Below are 20,392 nucleotides of genomic sequence, written 5' to 3' on the forward strand. Positions count from 1 at the left end.
GCACATAATTTGCTTGTTAAAAAGCCTCTTAAGAGATTAGTATAAGTAAATGTCAAATTTGTTGCTTTTGTTGTGTATATATATCTAGCATAGACCCTTTGGTATCATGCTCTTCTTTAATAAATGTATATATCTATATATTTATATTATATATATTTTAATTTTTGGTTTGACTCTCAATCACTACAAATAGTTTAAGTCAAAATACAACTTTTCTCATACTTTCTTAAGCATGTGGTGTGATGCATTATTTATGTTAATATGCTTAACATTTTTGGCTAGTTTCATAGTTAATAGTCATGAGTTTTATGCTTTCTCAATATAGTATGATTCGAACTAGCATTACTAATTATATACACACACAATCCTTATTGTAGTTCAAATGGTTCAAGCTTGCATATGAAAATTGCATTGGTCATTAGTCTTTAAGCCAAAAATTAATTCCTCATATCTAAGTTGACTAGTTATTTGGAATAAGGAAAAGCTTGTATTTAATTTGCAAGACTATGCTAGGCAAATATATGTGTATTCAGTAGTCTTTCATATTGCAAACAATCAATATTAGGAATGAATATGAAATAGATGTTGTCAAGATTTGCTTTTCAATGAACCTTTCAATTTTAATACCTTAACATGCTAGTTGCTATTGGTTTGTTTATGTTTAACCTAGAAAGCATATAAATTTGCTTCCATTTTGCAAAAACATTTCTTTCCATATTGTCATAGTTGTCTTGTGCCAATCTTATTCTCCCAAACTTCTGTCGTTGTTAAAAACCCAGCTCGGCTTCTGCACCATCCAGTTTCTCAACAGGGAAGACCCGACGACTCTCTTCCTCCATCGTCATCGCTCAGCTCAGTCCATCTCTACTTCTCGGTCCAGTGAGGTAATCAAATATTTTTTTATTCTATTTTCATTGTTTATATATATTTGAATATCATATATTTTGGGAATATACTTGTGATTTGAGGGAACTTCAGCTGCAGTAGGCGTTCCTGCCAGTGATATGTTAAAATGTCAAATGTAAATTGTTGTTAATAGTATTTTAGTTGTTCTTGTAGCATGTATTTTATAATACAGATGGATATAACAATGTTTTTGTCTGATCCTCACAATGAGTTTTAATTTGGGGATGATGGGACGAGTTCTTGGGTAAAAGATACGACTTAATATGTGTCAGGTAGGTTATTAGTGAAACCTTTTATAACCACTTTAGTTCTTCTTACTTGAATCCCCCGTGCATTAGTTCTAGTGCAAATTATATTTGTGTCATGTTTTCATGGTCAAACATGGCAAATAAAATTCAATTCCAGTCAGACATGTCTTCAAGTTAAACATTGAAGTATTCCATGCAAATCTAATTCGTTTTGTTTATGAATGTCCTAATTGTGCCTAAAATATAGCTGCTTATTTGAATATTTATGGAAAGGGATAATGTTGCTTATTTGATACAATCAAATACCACATTCTGAATCTCTTTGTAAGCTCTTAACAAGTTTTTTCTAAGCTATTTTTGCAGCTGATGTTACATATTAAGGTTCACTAATTGATTATCATATCTAGTATTAAGAAATACTGCAATGAACTTAAGTTCTACCATAATGTAGTTATGTGTAATAAGAATTTAAGTTTGATTTCTCTAGTATGGTAAATTTTACCATTAGTTATGTGTAATATGGTTCAAATGGGCAGGTTTAATTGTTGTATATCTTTTGCTCTTTTCAATCAACTTACGATCAAATTATGCTCTGTTTTATAGAGTGATAGTAGAAAGACTATCTTTTTTGTTACTTTTAAAAGTTGTCATATTAATGAATAATTGATTAATTTATTATACTCTGCATATGGCTTTATTTATAGAGTGATAGTAGAAAGACTATCATTTTTTTTACTTTCGTTCATATATTTTTTCTTTGTTTTAAATAAGACTACATGCCAACATTTTCTTGTGCAATAGTGACAGCTTCTTTTATTCATACATTTTTCTTTTTTGGAAGTTTCCAACTTTCATGTTTCAGCCATATAAGGATTGGTATTTAGTTAAATATAATACTAATATGTTTTAGTCACTACACATTGTATGTATGTATGTACATGTGTATATGGTTTATCTCTGTTTTCTTTTTCTTTTGATTGATTTTTAGTCATTTTATTCAGCTCTCATTTTGCTCATATTTTATGGAAAAGTTTGTAATTATTATGTATTAAGAATATTAGTATTAGTAATATTATCATTATTGTTATTACTTATTGCTATGATAGAAAAAAAAGAGAGAGAGTTTATAAAAGAAAATAATATACTTGTTAACTAGTAGTTTTTATTTAGTGGTTTATAGTAATACCCAGAATCTCATACTTGACCTTAACAGGTATTTTGTGTTTGTCATTTGACTAACTTTGATGATCTTGAGTACTTATTATATAGATATTTATTTTCTCTTGACAATTATGTAAGTTGATTTTGGGGCTAAAGTAGGAGAAATCAAGGTGAATCTAGCCTGTGTTCTGGTAAAGATGACCCAATTTTGAGTTATGAAACTGGTTTGTTTTTAGATATGTGCCACTTTTTGGTTCCAAATTCAATTATTAACATCATCATTTATCTTAAATTCTATATAATTTCATTGCCAATGCTAGTCTACTAACAATATAAGACTTTGATTTCGGAACAAAATAGGTCAACTATATTGTCTTTACATAATCAAATCAAGCATGTTTCATGCTGATTTTCTTTAAGGGAACTGTACATGGAAAAGGCACCCAACTGAGGGACCTTTTTTCCACACCAAGCCATTTGCAAATGATTCCAAAACAAAGTAAGAAAAACCTATATAATATTAGCTTTTTGTTTGGTTGTTTATTCTAGGTGTCAATATCTCTATTTGTGTTTGGGTTTGGATTGTGTTAAAGGGATTGTCAATATCTCTCTTGATGTAGCAAAATAGTCTTTGATTTATAACTAGAAGGGATCCTTCTCTGACAATGATTTTGGTCCAGAATTATTGGTTAATCAAACTTCCAAGTTTAGTCTGTTGTGTTTTTTCTCTCTGTTTTTTTTTGGCAGTGCTTCAAACATAAAGCACACTCTGCTGCTGATTTCTGTAGCTTAGTTTATTGTGGTGTTCGATTTGTGTTTCTCTTTTATGAGTTTCTTATGGCTTGTTGGACTTAGTCTGAATACAAGGTCATGCTCTTTATTTAATCTCTAAAACTACTTCAGACTAATGAATTGGCACAACCATTTATGCTCTTTATTGATTCTTTTTTAGCAAGCCTAATCACATGTTTGCCTTGCACACATATAATATGAGTGTCATCTAGATTCTAGGCCATTGGATCTTATATATATCTTACATCATGCAGCTATGTTTATATGCACACAAGCATATGTAGTGCTTTTTATTGCTTCTTACATTATGTTATTATATTTATATGCACAGAACCATATGTTTATGATTATATATATAAACATCTTTGACCAAACACAAAATTGTAAATTTAAATATGAAGTAAAGAATTAGATATGAAATAAAAGGGTAAAGGGGGATGTAAACTAATAAATACATGGTTGTCTAGTTCATAATGATTTCTCTTTTCCACTGATAACAAGCTCCACTCCATAGCTCCTGTCTCATATCTTTGGTAAATTATAAAAATAATGGCAGATTTAATTCAAATAAAACTCTGGGTACTATTGAATTCAGAGTCAAAGTATGTATTATAACATGTTATGAGATTGAAATATTTTATCTCCCTGAAACATCCAAAAGTGTTATATCTATTTTAAAGAAATGAAGAATAAGGTCCTTCGTGGCTTGACAAATTTTTTTCACCCTTATCTTTCCTTCTCTTGCTTCTCCAGCCTTGTCTGATCTTGTTCATAATAGGCCCCTGTACATTAGACAAATATATGACTATATGTATATATATAGATATGCTTTATTGAAAGAAACTCTAGTGAAGTTAAATGGCGCTAGAATGTTACAGTAACAAAGATATTCATTGTGAATATATTTTTATGTAGCCATATAGCAGGCATAGCTGCATATAACAGCCACAAGCTAAAAAAAGAAGCTTCTGGACACACCACTGAAGTTGCTGAACGCACCACTGATGATACATAAAATGCTGCTGAGTCTGTACCACTGATTACATATGTGGGTCCCAACAAGTAGAACGACATTAGGAGCAGTCTTCCAAGTTAAGGTATGTCTAACAAAATCCTTTCTCACAAAGTACATGTTTTTATTTTGACTAAGGGAGAAGAGGTTGGTCTTTAAGAGAGGAGCTGCCATTGTAAGATTTAGTAGTTTACTTACTCTTCTTTTATGCATGTCACTTTAAATAAGTATATCTTTATCTTTCTACTACTTGTGAGGTGTGCATTTTTGCTTAAATATGAGGATGAGATACTACCAGAATGTGATATGGACAATTATGTTCGGCTGCCAAAATGGTGCACTTGTATTTGGGCTATACTAACCCACTGAAATGTGTACCAATGTAGTCTCACCCTGACAATGCTATTTTTTTTATTCTTTTTTCTATAGGGGTATGTACTATGTATTATCATTGAGGTTGTGTAGTTTTATTTTCTTTTCATATTAAAATTTTATTATAAACCATTTTTCAAATATGTACTTTCAAATTTGTTTTAAACCATTGAGATGTAGGTTTGATGTTAAATAATAATAAGGGAGTGATTAAATGTCATTTCAATAAAATGACATATTTTGAACTAATTTCTGCTTCTCTATGGAGTAAAATATACAGTGAGGCAGAGCTTATTCTTTCTTCATCTGTCCTACAGTTGTTTGCATCTGCTGATCATTCCTCTTTCATGTTGTATTTATTAATTCATATCTCGGCTGTGTTTTCTTTTACCAGGAACATTCTTTGGTTGGATGAATCCCCTTATGCAGCGTGCATATCAAAGACCAATATCAGAGAAGGAAGTGTGGAAGTTAGATACTTGGGATAGAATAGAAACACTGAATGCTAAGTATGCAGTCATTCATACTTTATAGTTTCTTGTCAATAGAATTTAACTGATAAAGGTTACATCATTATTTTTATACCTTTTGCAGGTTCCAAGAATGTTGGGTTAAAGAATCTCAGAAGCCAAAGCCATGGCTGTTAAAAGCATTAAACAGTAGCCTTGGAGGAAGGTAAGCATACATATAAATATGTATTTGTATTATAGACTTTATAAGGAACAGACAATATTATTAAGTACATGGCTGGAATGGAATTGCATCTATGTTAACTTGAGTTTCTTATGATACTTTTTGTACATGCGTCTTATTCCCTTTTACTTTTTTTGTCTCTTGTAACTTTTTATATAGGTTTTGGTGGGGAGGCTTTTGGAAGGTATTGAATTTATTTATTTAGTTTTTTTCCCCTTGTCTTGTCTCATTAGTTCTCAGGCAAACTTCCATTAAGATTTTTAAAATTGTTCATGGATTAGCAAATAATTCATTTGTAAGGTGCATACTGCATATAGACTTTAAAAGTGTATACTATAGACATTCGTTTTGCATTAAAAAAGAGCATTACAGAACTTTTTATGATCTGCTGTTGGCTGTGGCTTTTTTTGCTGTTGTGGATATACTCGGGTCTCCATTGCCCCTGTTTTTTTATGCACTACCATTCTAACTTTGGCCCTTTTAACTTTCAAGTATCTCATTTTACTATTCTAATCATGTTTTGGCCCCTTATTTTATTGTTGACAAAAAAAATTAGGTCTGGGGTAGTGACAATTCATATTTTTGTCATACTTACATAATAATAAAAGGTCATGTGACCATTGTCAAAAAAAAGTATAGTGTTTGGTTTCTTTGTTTGCTTTGGTGTAGTTGTGAATTCATTATATTGTATGTGGTGTCCTCTTTTGGAAATAATTTCCATAGCATTTTTCTTGAAGTAATTTGTGATGCTAGATAATAATAATAAAATATTTCTTTGTTTATTTTGCAGATGTGACAAGCGAAATAGAAAATGATACTTAATTTTGAAGGCTTTGTGTTGTCAGCTGTAGAATATTTTGTGCTGAAAGTAGTAATTTTTTAATATGTTGAATGTTTAAGACTACTTTAATTAACATTTTGTTGTTGATGACAGTGTTGAATGTTTTAAACTAATTTGTGGATTGTTAATACAATGTTGAATGTTTTTACTTTTTGTTATTTAAAAATCAAGTTCATTTGATGATGCTAGTATATATTAGAAAGTTAATTTTAATTATATAAATAAAAAAATAATAGAATAAATTAGTGTTATATAAATGAATATATAATGAGAATTTAAACTTATCTAAATATTAAAATAATACAAAAAATGTGTTATAATATCTATTACAATAACACTTTTTATAAGTAAAGAATTTTGTTATGTAAATTTCATTATATAACACAAAAAATGTGTTATACTAAAGTTTAATATAATACAAATTTATAAGTATTGAAATGTGTTATATAATTGACTATAAATAATAATATAATGGTAATGCACAACTGGAAACTGTAAACTGAGCAATACGTCTAACATATTCACATAAGTCAAAGTATTGCATAACATACTGAAAATATATAACTGAGCCATCGTGTTATCAGTGGGATCTTAATCCTCGTGTGGCCTCTGCGGCCCAGAGAATACTCACCTCCCGTGCCAAAGGGGTACACTCCGCTAAAACACGATGACTTTACTGACTTGACGGCTAACCCCACTACACGACTGCATGGGATACACCCTCACATGGTTTCCCTTGTAACTGAGCCATTGAGTTATCTGTGGGGTCATGATCCCCGGGTGGCCTCCGTGGCCCAGAGAATACTCACCTCCCGTGCCAAAGGGGTACACTTCGCTAAAACACGATGACTTTATTGACAAGGCGGCTAACCCCACCACACGGTTGCATGGGGTCCGCCCTCACAAGGTTTCCCTTGACAATCACAAATATTGCACATTTGCATTCATGATAACTTTATTGTACTAAGCAAATTCAAACCTGATAGATGGGTACTATTATGCACATCCAGTCATATAATCACACACACATATATACATATATATATATAACAACTAGAATTTAACTGGCAGCATACAACCATGCAAACAATTCACTAAGATCACAACAAGCTAAGTTACTCTTGGTGTATACTTCCTTACCTTTCTTACCTTTCGCGAATTATGTCTTTGCGAGTATTTCCGATCGCGTTTAGACTCTATAATCATATTGGGACAATATGCCTTAGTTTATGCTTACTAAGATTTTAAATGTATATAAGGGAATTTAAAAACAAGAACTGAAATTCCTGACCCTAGCCCAAACCCGAGCCCTTGGGATAAAATGACCATAATACCCTTCTCAAAATCCTGAAATCAACTTAGAAAATTATTATTTTCCGATAATAATTTTATCTTAAACTATGTCTGAAATTTCAAGTCAAAACTCTAATTATTTCTTAAAATTCTGTTTTCCGATGCTTGAGTCCAATTCACGAGCCCCGAGCCCACCTCTTGACCTTGAGACTTCAAATTGGTAATATTGTACTTCCTAAAATATTTTCTAAGTCCTTCAAAATATTTCGTAGGTTCTAAGTCATCAAATCTAAACTTTGAAACTAACTCCCACATTTAGAATTTTTCTTGAAGCTTACATAATAATTCATGAGCCTAGCTTGTAATAAATTATTATACTTGGACAATTAACTAGAGAATTTTTATCCTTAATTCTCAATAACAAGATTTTGATCTTAGAGTACCAGATCCCAAACCTTGCAGTAACTTTCTAAAGTTTTGGGGCCAAATACCACTTTTAGTCCCTTTTGGTTACAAATCTGTAACTATTTGTGACCAGTTGAACACATGCACACCACTACATGCACAAGTGACCACCAATGGTCACTATCTTCACACACACCTTCGGCCTCTCCCCTCAAGTCTTGCCCGACCCCATGGTTCAACAACAAGGCAATCATGGCTTCTCCTCTACACCACCACAACCATCCTCTCGGCCACCACAACCACCCCATCACCACCACCGGCCTTTCCTCCCTTCCCACGTCGACCATGGAGCCAAACTTCCATATCCGCCTCTACCACTCATCACCCATCACCAAAACACCCCCAAACTTCAAGCCTTATCATATTAAACCATTCACAAACCCTTAATGAAAGTTTCTAGTCCCTAAACACAGATTAAAACTATATAAAACGCCCCACAAATTTCATAGCCATCCTAAGAAATGAAAACGAAAAATCGGAACCGTAAACTACGAAGGAAATCTATGAATTTGTACCTCTTACTGTGGCCGGTTATTGATGGTTCCTTCTTCTCCTCAACTTAGTCCACAACGCTATGAACATAACAAAACCTTTTGACATGAATTTGGTACTCAGAATCTAAGAGAAAAATCAATGCAAAGTAGATTCGGACTTACGTTTTTCTTCTGACTATTCTTGTACCGAACTTCCATTAACACTCCCTTCTTTCTCTTGCTTTCTTCTACAATCAAAACAGAGGTTCTAAGAACGTGTCTAAGGTCTGTAACCCAAGGAAAAACCAAATAAATGACTCACCTTACCTTCTTCTTCTTCTTGGACCCGAAGTGGTCGTGCACTACAAGAACACAATGTGTTCTCTTTCTCTAATCTCTCTCAGTTTTTCCCTCACGGTTAGATGGCTGAGACAAATGAGGAAAACAACGGTTCTAATTCCCTCCATGGTAACCTCTAAAAACTGCCATGGCTATACAAACTATGTTTCCCTCCAATATGTGTGTGCAGCCGATCACACTGTACACTTATCAAAAATAAAAATCATAACTTTGTTCCCGTAAAATTTATCCTGAATTATTCGTAGACTTTTCGTGAATAAGCTATAAAATCTTAGTCTAAAATGACTATAAGATTTGATGTGGATTCCAAACACATAAAATCATATACTTAAATTTTTTGAATAAGATATTCATCTTAGATTTATTTTACATCTAAGTCTCTATATTATGGTCTAAAGCAATCAACTCACAATTCTTTAATTAAAATAATATTCACCAAATATTATTTTAATTATTATTCATACTCTTAATAATAATAAAAAAAATTCACAGAATACTGTTTACATAAACACACAATAAATAAAATAAAATAAAATTATGGATTATTACACAAAGGACCTGACTGGAAAATACACCAAAATGCTTGATAATTCTTATTTCCAAACTTGAGAGTCCCTTAGTGCTTAGAGAATAGAGGGAAATAAGCTTTTGGACACTTTGGTGATCCCCACTATTTTACACTTTGATTGTGTGAGTGTTAGAGTGTTCTTGTTATTTTTACTTTGTTTTCTATTTACTATTATTCTTATTTCTTTCTTCATGTTCTTCTTTGTTCTTTATACTTGCATGTACTATTTTTCTTCTCCTCTACTTCTTCTACACCCCTTCTATTTATTTGTATTTTTAGCAATTGGTGTGTGACGATCTAAGCTCAGTTATGCTTGCTGCGAATCTAGTCCTCCACGCTTGAACCAAGCACATAGAAATTGATCTCTACTTTGTTAGGGACAAGGTGCTGCAGCATCAGCTTTTGCTTAAGCATGCTCGCGCACTTGATCAAGTTGCCGACTGTTTAACCAAGCCCATTTCCTGCCATCATTACTCAGATTTGAAAGAGAAACTCACTGTGTTTTCCTTATCCACACTAAGTTTATTTGAGGGGGCTGTTAAGGAGTAGCTATTGTATTAGTTAGTTATTAGTGATTGACATAGTCTATTAAGTTGTTAGGTTCGTTATTGCTTTAGCTTAACAATTTCTTTAGTTTTAGTTGTAACTAACTCTACTGATTGTATATAAGGGGTTGATCCTTCTTTAATAAGCTAAGTCAATACAATACAATTCTTCAATTCATTCTTTCTCGAGAAATCTAATACTATTGAATAATTAATTAAAGATTATTTGAGAAATGATGTTCATACTTTGAAGTTATAAACAGAAGAAAACAGAGAAAAATAGGACAAAGTTCAAAAAAACATTTGAGCTAAGAGAAAAAAGAATTAGTAGTCAAAGCCCAATTTAGATTTTCCATCGGTCATGAGAGGACACAAAATGCTGGTGATAGCGAACATTTGTTTACAAAAACTAACTAATTATTACTCTAACTTACACCAAAGAATTATTTTATAAATTAATTCCACCCATAAAGACAAAAAGAAGAAAAAAAAAAGGAAAAACAGAGTAAAGTTGTAAAAACACAAAAACTACAACTAGAACATGAACATTATTACAACATGAAACTAAATATATTGAAATCTAAATAAATAACATTGCTCTACTATGACCACTTCACAAACAAAATTGCTCTTCCATTTGAGAAAAAATTAATATAACCTATGAAGATCCCAAACACAAAGCTACATCCATACCCTAATAGCATAACTTTCCAAGTAAATCTATTTGCATCGTCCGATTCATTTTCTTGCTCCATGGTTGATCCTTCATTTTCCTCATTGCATGGTTTGGACAGTGGAAAACCACAAAATTCTAAATTTCCTTTGAATGAATCATTGCTAAAAGTATTGAACTGCTTACCATTGGGTATTGGTCCCACGAATTGGTTTTCTGAAAGGTTTAAGATTTCGAGCCATATTAAATCGGTCAACTGCAAATGAATATTCCCACTTAGCTTGTTAACAGAGAGGTCTAACCACTCAAGGTTAGTCAACTTTCCTAGCGATGATGGTATGACACCTCTTAACATATTATGAGAAATGTTGAGGCCCTTGAGCGACTTAAGCCTTTCAAGCAACCCTGGAATCTCTCCAATAAAATTGTTGCAGGAGAAATCAAGACTTACAAGGATAGTTTGGATATGCACCAACTCTAACTCATATCCTTTCATGGTCATTGTTATACAGTTTGTTCCTAGCAAAATTCATGACTGAAAGCTGTTTGCTAAATTTTCCCATGCATTCAGGAATGATGCCACTCAAATTATTAGAAGATAAATCAAGCACTGCAGGGGATGTCTTTTTGCTAAAGGAAGTTGAGATCTCTCCCTCAAATTGATTTTTGGCTACTGAGAAGAACCATAGAATTGATGATGAAATGATTGGAAGAGTTCCTGAAAACAAGTTGGAGCTAAGATCAAGGTATCTTAGCCCATTCCATGGAAGTGGCTCTATGTGTGTTAACAAGTTGTGAGAGAGAGTCAAGTTGGTTAGAGAATTGTTTCCCACTTCCCATAACCATTTAGGAACACATCCTTGAATATGATTATGGGAGAGGTCTAAGCCAGATAATATTTTTGAAGATTTTAAAATGTGTGGGAACTCAGTAATGTTGCAAGAAGACAGATATAATCCCTCGAGATTATCCAGTGTTGTAATTATTTCCTACAACACAGAACTCAGCAATGCACAAACACCAATGCAATAACTAATAAAACTGTCAAAATAATGCAAGAAACAATCAAACAATAAAATTGCTAAGGTAATGCTACAGCAATTAAAGTTAGCAAAACATAACAATGAACAATAATGCAGTAAAGTAATCAAAGACACAAGAATTATACAGGTTCGGCCAAACCAAGGACCTACTTCCTGTTCACTCCCCTGAGTAATCTCTTTTATTGATTTAAGAGATGAAATTACAAAGCTAACAATGTTAGGTGCATCACTAGTCTCAAACTTCTCCAAGAACTCAATTCGAGTTATTTCTTGATCTTCTTGAAGTCAATCGGCTGAACACTTCTTCACAGCTTCACAATCTCTCTATCTAGGCTCTCAACTCACTAATTCAATATGAATTACAGTACAGAACAATGTGTATCCCGAGCCCCTTTTATAACTAAGTCAAAGAGAACAAAATGACTAAAATAACCTTGATGCACACTAACTAACTTTAACTACTAACAGTATAAACTAACAGTATGTTAGTTTATCTTTTTACTGTGGATTACAATTCCACATCCAGACTATAGTTTTTGGAGCTTCCAAAATTCACTGAAATATTATTAGAGGAAAGGTCAAGATATACTAACCTTTTGAAATTTAAAAGCTTTTCCAATTCCAAAGTACCACTCAACTTGTTTGATGAAAGATCCAAACGTTGAAGGCTTGGACTTTGAAAGCCACCAATTATCTCCCCAGTGAATTGGTTGTGACTAAGGTATAAATCCTCCAAATACGGTATGGCATATATCCACGACAGTATTGTCCCGTTGAGTAAGTTGTTTGATAAATCCAAACCAATGAAGTTTGGAGCACTACCAGCAAGAAAATGAATGTTGTCTGGAAGTGGACCAACTAAGTTACTGAAACTTAAATACAAAATGGACAAAGATTTTGGTATATTTTTCAATAAAAGAGGTAGGTCAATGAAGAAGGTGTTGTTATAGATATCTAAATACTCTAGTGCACTACTCCAATTAGATCTTGGAAAAGATCCATTTGGTGCTTCATTCTCTCGTAAAAAAAGAGATTGGAGTTTCGACAATAGGAAAATATTCTCTAGTTGCTTCCCATGCAGCTTACACTGCCTGAGATCCAGACCCGTTAAAGAAGAGAAGTTTTTGAAAGAGAGCATTGGTGGGATAGAAGACAAATCAATACCATTTAGAGAGAAATCTTTCAAGCTGGTCAAGTTTTGAGAAAGTGCTTTAAAGGTATTTTCTCCTACCATGACTCTATACCTCAAATACCCATCGAGCTTATTAGGTCCACCAAGTCCTAGTATAACCAATTTGGAAAGATGAGATATTTCTAAAGGGACTTGACCACTGAAGTTGGAGTCGCTTAGACCAAGAAAAGTCATATTCTTGAACTTACCAAATTCTGATACAATAAAGGAGCCTCTAAAATCATTACCAGAAAGATCAAGATCCTAGAGATGGTGTAGTTTGAAGAGAGTGGTGTTGGAGCTTGTTGTGCCTTGAAGGCTGCCACAACTCAGATCTAAAGCGATGACATTGCCAAAAACGACACAAGTAATTCCCTCCCATGTGCAACAATCAGTTTGCTCATTCCACAAGGTTGTTGCATCGTGTGAAGTTCTATTTTTGTTCAAACGAGCACAGCTCAAACTTCCATCAGCAACAAATTTGAATGAGGTCTTGAGTTGGAGAAGGGCGGATCTTTCATCAGGATTGCACTGGAGTACTGGAGGAGAAGACGAAGAAGATGAAATGAGAAGTTGAGAATGGATGAGCAAAAAGAAGAACAAATCTAGCAACATCCCCATATTTCTTCCTCTAATTTTTAATGGCAAAAATTGAAAAATATATATTGTTGATTAGAGTGTATAATGCATTGCCATTTGGAGGAAAAAATATTTGTTATTTTTATATAAAAGAAAGAGGATTTCATTCTTGGGCTTTTAGTGCCAATATATTACCTAGAAATAAAATTTAGACAATTTAAAACAAACAGAAGAACAATTTTACAGGTTAATCCAACGAAGTTTTACTTCGATCTTGTGCATCAAAGTTTTGAATAATCAATAAAAAAAAAAAGAAATAAAATTACAATTAATAATTATATAACTAGCCAGCCATTTTAAAAGACATTAAAAATTTAAATGTTGACACTCCCCTTTTGGCTCTTTCCTCTTTCCTTTTTGAGTTTTGATTTTGAAAATATTAATTGGGACATAACTACTGAACATGATGAGATGACTTGGCCATATCTATAATCATAACTAATATATATGAAGAGAAATAGTGGATAACCACGTTTAAGATGGAAATTATCTACCAAACAAAAAGGAATTTAAGAAGATTTAAATTAAAAATAAACAAAAAATAATTGTTTTCATTTCAGATAACCATAAAAACACATAAAAAATGTTGAAAAAAGAAGAAGAAAAAGCATGATTCTGTTATTCGATTATTAATGAAGTGTTCATTAATTGAAAGCCATAGCAAATTAACAGCTTTAACAACTTTATTACAACAAACAGTAACTATCAACAACTACAACTACCAAACACTAATTCTGTTTATATAATTTTCGGTTAAAAACAACTATGAAACTTGAGAACCAAATTATAATATTTGGTTACAGTAGTTTTTTTTTATGTTATAATATTTATACAGGGAACGCGCATAAATGAGTTATTTTCTAAGTTTGAATTTTCTGTGTTGAATAATTAATTGAAAGATAGAGTGAAAAATGATACTTGTAGCTGTAAAATCATACTTTTGAAGTTATAAAAAGAAGAAAACAGAGAAAAACAGGACAACTTCAAAAGACCATTTAAGCTAGAAATGAAACTAACAGAGATTATGGATGATCATGATATGGTCATTTTCATTGATCAGCAAACTGAGCTGAGGATGAGTGGTGATGATGTAATAATGAACATGTGCATACTTAAATTGCAAATGATGGTCAATCTCAAGTACAAAAACACATAATAATAATAAGGAAACTAATTACTCTTATTTACTCTAAGGCATTATTTTATAAATTTATACCACCCTAAAAGACAAGAAAAAAAGAAGAAGAGGAAAATAATAAAAACACAAAATACTACAACAACAACAACAACAACATAAGCTTTATTACAAGTTTACAACATGAAACTAAATATAATTAAATCTAAATAAATTACAGACACTCCTTGCCAATTATGGCACCACATTGCTCTACTACAACCACTTCACAAACAAACCTGCTCTTCCATTTGAGAAAAAATTAATATAACCTATGAAGATCCCAAACACAAAGCCACATCCATACCCCAATAGCACAACTTTCCAAGTAAATCCATTTGCATCCTCCGATTCATTTTCTTGCTCCATGGTTGATCCTTCATATTCCTCATTGCATGGTTTGGACAGTGGAAAACCACACAAATCTAAATTTCCTTTGAATGAATCATTGCTAAAAGTATTGAACTGCTTACCATTGGGTATTGGTCCCACGAGTTGGTTTTCTGAAAGGTTTAAGAATTCAAGCCATATTAAATCGGTCAACTGCAAAGGAATATTCCCACTTAGCTTGTTAGCAGAGAGGTCTAACCACTCAAGGTTAGTCAAATTTCCCAATGATGATGGTATGGTACCTCTGAGCATATTATGAGAAATGTTGAGGCCCTTGAGTGCGTTCAGCCCTCCAAGGAACACTGGAATCTCTCCACTAAAATTATTGCATGAGAAATCAAGAGTTACAAGGATAGTTAGGATATGCACCAACTCTAACTCATATCCTTTCATGGTCACTGTTATAGAGTCTTGGTAATAATCATCTCCCATGTACTTCAGTTGGACATTCTCTGTATTCATCATAGCTTTGAAGTTGACAAAGTATTTTGTTGGAAGAGCACCGTCAAACTCATTGTGGGACAAATCTATAATCCTTAACTCAGGAAAAGGATATTTGATTTTAGGTTTTCTTATCGAACCATAAAACCTATTAGATCTCAAGACAAAAACCCGTAAGGCTGGAAGAGAGTCTAGCCAGTGAGGAAATGAATCGTTGAGGATGTTATTTCCAAGATCTAGGACTTCAAGATTTCTGCAATATTCTAGTGATCTTGGCAATGAGCCTTCTAAATGATTTCCATTTAGATTGAGATTTCTCAATGTACTCCCTACTGAGAATGTGTTGGGGATAGTACCATATAATTTGTTCCTAGCAAAATTCAAGACCGAAAGAACTTTACTATGTACAATGCATCGAGGAATGATACCACTCAAGTTATTCGAAGATAAATCAAGCACCACAAGGAATGACATGTTGCAAAAGGAAGTTGGGATCTCTCCCACAAATTGATTTTTGGATACTGAGAAGAACTGCAGATAAGATGATGCAATAATTGGAAGAGGTCCTGAGAACGAGTTGGAGCTGAGATCAAGATATGATAACCCATTCCATGGAAGAGGCTCTATATATGTTAAAAAATTGTGAGAGAGAGTCAAGTTGTAGAGAGAATTCTTTCCCACCTCCCATAACCATTTAGGAACACTTCCTTGAATCTGATTATGGGAGAGATCTAAAATTTGTAATTGTTTTGAAGATTTTAAAATGTGTGGGAACTCAGTAATGTTGCAAGAAGACAGATATAATCCCTCAAGATTATCCCAACTATAGTTTTTGGTGTTTCCAAAAGTTACTGAAATATTATTAGAGGAAAGGTCAAGATATGCTAACCTTTTGGAAATTAAAAGCTTTTCCAATTCCAAAGTACCACTGAACTTATTTGATGAGAGATCCAAATATTGGAGGTTTTGACTTTGAAATGTGGATCTTGGAGTGATGCCCAAAAACACAAATTCACCGAATGAAGTAGTTTCAAAATCACGAATTATCTCCCCAGTAAATTGGTTGTCTCTGAGGTTTAAATACTCCAAATACGGTAGGGCATATATCCATGTTGGTATTGTCCCGTTGAGTAAGTTGTTTGATAAAATCAATTCAGTGAAATTTGGAGCACTATGCACGAGATGGATTGACGAGTCATAAAATTGAATGTTGTCCGGAAGTGGACCAACTAAGTTACTGGAACTTAATTCCAAAGAAGACAAAGATTTTGGGATATCTTTCAATAAAAGAGGTAAGTCAATGGAGAAGGTGTTATTACGGAGACTTAAGCTGTTAAGTGCACTACTCCAATTAGATGTTGGGAGAGAGACATTTGGTGCTTCATTATCTTCTAAAGAAAGAGCGGTGAGATTCGACAACTCAAAAATACTCTCTAGTAGCTTCCTACTCAACTTACAATCGATGAGTTCTATATATGTTAAAGAGGATGAGAAGTTTTTGAAAGGGAGTGCTGGTGGGAGAGAAGACAAATCAATACCAGCTAGGTAGAACCTTGTCAAGTTGGATAAGTTTTGAGAAAGTGCTTTAAAGGTATTTTCCCCTATCATGATGACTTTATACCCCCAATGCGAATGCCCACCAAGTGCGAGAAAAACCAATTTGGAAAGATGGGATATCTCTAAAGGGACATGACCGCTGAAGTTGGAGTTGCGCAGATCAAGAGAGGTCATATTCTTGAATTTGCCAAACTCTGGTACAATAAAGGACTCTCTAAAATCATTATAAGAAAGAGAAAGCTCCTGGAGATGGTGGAGTTTGAAGAGAGTGCTGTTGGAACTGATAGTGCCTTGAAGGCTGCAACAGTTCAAATCCAAACCTATTACGTGGCCTGTAACGTTGTCACACGTGATTCCCTCCCACGTGCAACAATTGGTTTTGTTATTCCAGGTGTCTGTAGGATGAAATACAGTTCCATTCTCGTATGGCTTATAACAGATGACATCTCCAAGAGCAATTAATTTGAATAATGAGGTCTTGAGTTGGAGAAGGGCAGAGCTTTCATGAGGATGGCATTGGGGTGCATGGTGAGGAGAAGACGAAGATGATGAAATGACAAGTTGAGAATGGATGAGGAAGAAGAAGAATACCAAATAATATAACAACATCCTCATATCTCTCTCTCTCTCTCTTTTATTATACAAAACTGAAAAATCTATATATTGTTTGATGAAAGTGTATAATGGCATCTCATTTTATAATGATGAAGATTCCACATGTTCAAACCATGGGAGTCCAGGTGGTGGTGGGACCTTTATGTAAAGATTCAACGAAGAAACTTCAAGAGCATTATTAGACTAATATATAATTGGATATATGTATATTCGACAGTAATTAAGATAAATGATATATATATATATATCTATTATATACAAGATAAATAAAAAATCAACATTAAAAAGACATTCTGCATAACGCGTGTTGGTCAATTATATGATTTGGACAATGTTTAACGAAGTGATATATGTTGCATGTATGTTTTTTTTTATGTGTAAATTAATTTGTGTACTATGTATATATTATTTATAATTTTCTAAAAATGACTAGATACTTATTTTACAAAGATAAAGGTAAAAACACCCTACGGAAAGGGATTAAACTAAGATAAATGTTATATGTATATCTATCTATATAATAAATTATTAGTTTTAACGGTTTTTTATATTTTTGATGTTAACTTTAACAAAATATTCTTATATTTAAAGATAATTTGTAAACACTTAAACTTAAATAAAATAAAATAAATAATTAAAAAAATATATTTTTAAGATACTTTACAATAATAATTATTTAAAAATAATAAATAATTAAACAAATTAAAATATGATATTTTAAAGATATTTTACAATAATAATTGTTTAAAAATAATAAATAATTAAAGAAATTAAAATATGATATTTTTGAGATATTTTACAATGATAATTATTTAAAAATAATAAAATCATACTTTTTATAACTTAAATAAAATTTAATTAAACTTAAAATCACTTACTAGAATAATATTATATTAAACATGTAATATAATACTAGGCAGAAGCAACGTACAATGCACATTTGCTTAATTTTAAAATTGTAAACATTGTCTATAATTTTAACGAAAACTGGTTCAATAGTTTTTTTAAAATATTTATATATATATAATAGAATGAATTATAATTCTATAGTATATATAGATATTTGTAGCAATAATCTATATATATATATAACATCTAAACACAATATTGACATAGATATATATATTTACATGACTACATGACATATATACATATATAAAATACAATAATATATAAAAATAGATTGAAAAGAAATCTCCAAGTCTTCCATGTAAAAAGCAAGTCGTCCACTGATCAATAACAATAATAAAAGTATGATAGGACTAAAGTTTGGTTGGAAATCTTTGCTGACAACTAATTTTGGGTTGAAAATTCAGACTAGAATGTATTTATTTAAGAAAGAATAATACGTGAACTTAAAATATATTTTTAAACATTATATACAATTTACATATGTTAAAATTGAGATTTGCTATTTTAAAAATTATTGTGTATAATGTTTAAATACATATATTTCGGGTCACATAACATTACTATTTATAAAAAGTATGATTTTTTAAGTCAATAACTACTACATTCACGTGATCATATCTTTTCATTCCCACTCACCTTTTTTTGAAGTTTACCACAATTCACACCTTTCTTTTTCTAAATAAAAAATAATTTTGTTACAACACCGAAAGCAGAATAATTATTTGTGAATGATCTTGATAAGCATCAAACTTTATAAAGATAAAGTTGTTTTCATGGTTCTTTATATGTAGAGTGTTTCCACGATGTACTATCAAACTTTGTAAGTTATAATAATTCAAACATTCTTGAATCAAAGCTATATATGTATGTGTTACAAATGAATAGGCTGATCGAAATTATACTATAATTATGTGTGCTTACAATATATGTATATATAAAAATTATTTGAAACTTTATGTTATAAATTTCAAATTATTTTTTATATTTAAAACATATTTCAAGGAGTTTTAAACGTTAGAAATATATATTTTTATTAAATAATTAAAATTGAGACAAATTTGATTTAAAATGTAACTTTTGCAACAAAAAAATACTCTGTGACTTAGTATTTTTTTTAAATGATATATGCTTATTATCCACGTGGACAACTCGAGTTTCAAGTGGCCACACGTGGTGTTAGGCGTCCTGGGTCTAACTCAAACAAGAGATACGAAGACTGTGAAGCGCAAGCTCAGAATATTAAAATAGCTGTTGAAGCACGAACTTGAATGAGATATCCAACTCGTGGTAATTCTATTATATTGCATACCTGTGGATCCCCAGAAACTCGGGGTCTTTTTATACGTTTATTTATGATCAGGCTGTAATATTTAATTTTCTAGATATTAGGAGAATATTTACTTTGTGATCAAATCATATCTCAATATAAATAAGAAATATATTTATTAAATGTAATAATTAAGTAAATGCGTGATTGACTTACGCGGTTATCCAAACCTGTTCATGGAATTTCCTTATAAATACTGTGAAATATTAGACAGGGAGAGGGACCATTATTCTGTAATACCGAAATTCTGCCAAAATAGAGAGAGAAAAACATCAATAATATAGACTCGTGGACTAGGTTAATTTTAATTACTGAACTACGTAAAAATTATGTGTTCTTGAGTGAATTCATCTATTTTTCATTACGGTTTATTAAGCACTAATCTACTTAATTATTTCTTAATACACTATTGACGAAAAATTGCGTCAACAAACACACTTATATAATTGTAACAATTTTCTCTATAAAGCCATCCCATAGTATTTAATGATAATATAAATTAAATTTAAAATAATATGTTTCGTAATTGTAATAAACAAAAGCAGCTCAATTTAAGCACAATTAATTACTTATAAGTACTATAAGGAGTAAAACAAAATGACAATGAAATAAAATTTACCAGATAAAAGAAGAAATCTCAAAGTCTTCCAAGTAAAATAAAAGTGTAATCTTGGTGCCAAGCCAATTTAGTTTTAGCTTTGTCATGTGCCAATTTTAGTTT

At 31.9% G+C, this 20,392-nt stretch overlaps 4 protein-coding genes and 1 long non-coding RNA gene across 8 annotated transcripts; 1 reads left to right on the forward strand and 4 right to left on the reverse strand.

Moving 5' to 3' along the window:
- The first annotated feature begins 39 nt into the window (after positions 1-39).
- Positions 40-6,191, forward strand: LOC133783184 (ABC transporter C family member 1-like). 4 transcript variants are annotated; one of them, XR_009870800.1, is made up of 6 exons: positions 43-884; positions 4,023-4,204; positions 4,886-5,000; positions 5,086-5,166; positions 5,344-5,368; positions 5,975-6,191. XR_009870800.1 is itself a non-coding variant. In XM_062222732.1 (6 exons), the coding sequence occupies exons 2-6, from the start codon at positions 4,154-4,156 to the stop codon at positions 5,978-5,980; spliced, it is 243 nt and encodes an 80-aa protein (XP_062078716.1). In that variant the 5' UTR covers positions 44-884; positions 4,023-4,153; the 3' UTR covers positions 5,981-6,191. The 4 variants fall into 4 exon arrangements, 2 of the variants coding, with proteins under 2 accessions (XP_062078717.1, XP_062078716.1); XM_062222732.1 differs by having other exon boundaries at positions 44-884; positions 4,921-5,000; XM_062222733.1 differs by lacking the exon at positions 5,344-5,368 and having other exon boundaries at positions 40-884; positions 4,921-5,000.
- Positions 6,192-8,233: 2,042 nt separating this feature from the next.
- On the reverse strand, positions 8,234-8,715 carry LOC133784473 (uncharacterized). Its single transcript, XR_009871359.1, has 3 exons — positions 8,579-8,715; positions 8,440-8,504; positions 8,234-8,355 (listed from the first exon to the last, which is right to left on the reverse strand). It is a non-coding gene; the product is annotated as an uncharacterized LOC133784473 (long non-coding RNA).
- Positions 8,716-10,331: 1,616 nt separating this feature from the next.
- Positions 10,332-10,904, reverse strand: LOC133786004 (receptor-like protein 9DC3). The gene has a single exon (XM_062225215.1). It carries the CDS (start codon positions 10,902-10,904, stop codon positions 10,332-10,334), a length of 573 nt encoding a protein of 190 aa, XP_062081199.1.
- A 1,976-nt stretch (positions 10,905-12,880) lies between these two features.
- Positions 12,881-13,237, reverse strand: LOC133786005 (receptor-like protein 35). The gene has a single exon (XM_062225217.1). It carries the CDS (start codon positions 13,235-13,237, stop codon positions 12,881-12,883), a length of 357 nt encoding a protein of 118 aa, XP_062081201.1.
- Positions 13,238-14,645: 1,408 nt separating this feature from the next.
- On the reverse strand, positions 14,646-16,868 carry LOC133786006 (receptor-like protein 34). The gene has a single exon (XM_062225218.1). It carries the CDS (start codon positions 16,866-16,868, stop codon positions 14,646-14,648), a length of 2,223 nt encoding a protein of 740 aa, XP_062081202.1.
- Positions 16,869-20,392: the final 3,524 nt, after the last annotated feature.

The sequence above is a fragment of the Humulus lupulus genome, chromosome 6, assembly GCF_963169125.1.
Source record: "Humulus lupulus chromosome 6, drHumLupu1.1, whole genome shotgun sequence".
Taxonomy (NCBI): Eukaryota; Viridiplantae; Streptophyta; class Magnoliopsida; order Rosales; family Cannabaceae; genus Humulus; species Humulus lupulus.

Coding starts and splice junctions, on each gene's coding strand:
- LOC133786004 (XM_062225215.1), bottom strand. CDS start 10,904: ATGACCATGAAAGGATATGAGTTAGAGTTGGTGCATATCCAAACTATC.
- LOC133786006 (XM_062225218.1), bottom strand. CDS start 16,868: ATGATAGGGGAAAATACCTTTAAAGCACTTTCTCAAAACTTATCCAAC.
- LOC133786005 (XM_062225217.1), bottom strand. CDS start 13,237: ATGGGGATGTTGCTAGATTTGTTCTTCTTTTTGCTCATCCATTCTCAA.
- LOC133783184 (XM_062222732.1), top strand. CDS start 4,154: ATGTGGGTCCCAACAAGTAGAACGACATTAGGAGCAGTCTTCCAAGTT. Junction 4,205..4,920: donor GAGCAGTCTTCCAAGTTAAG/GTATGTCTAACA, acceptor CCCCTTATGCAG/CGTGCATATCAAAGACCAAT. Junction 5,001..5,085: donor ATAGAAACACTGAATGCTAA/GTATGCAGTCAT, acceptor TACCTTTTGCAG/GTTCCAAGAATGTTGGGTTA.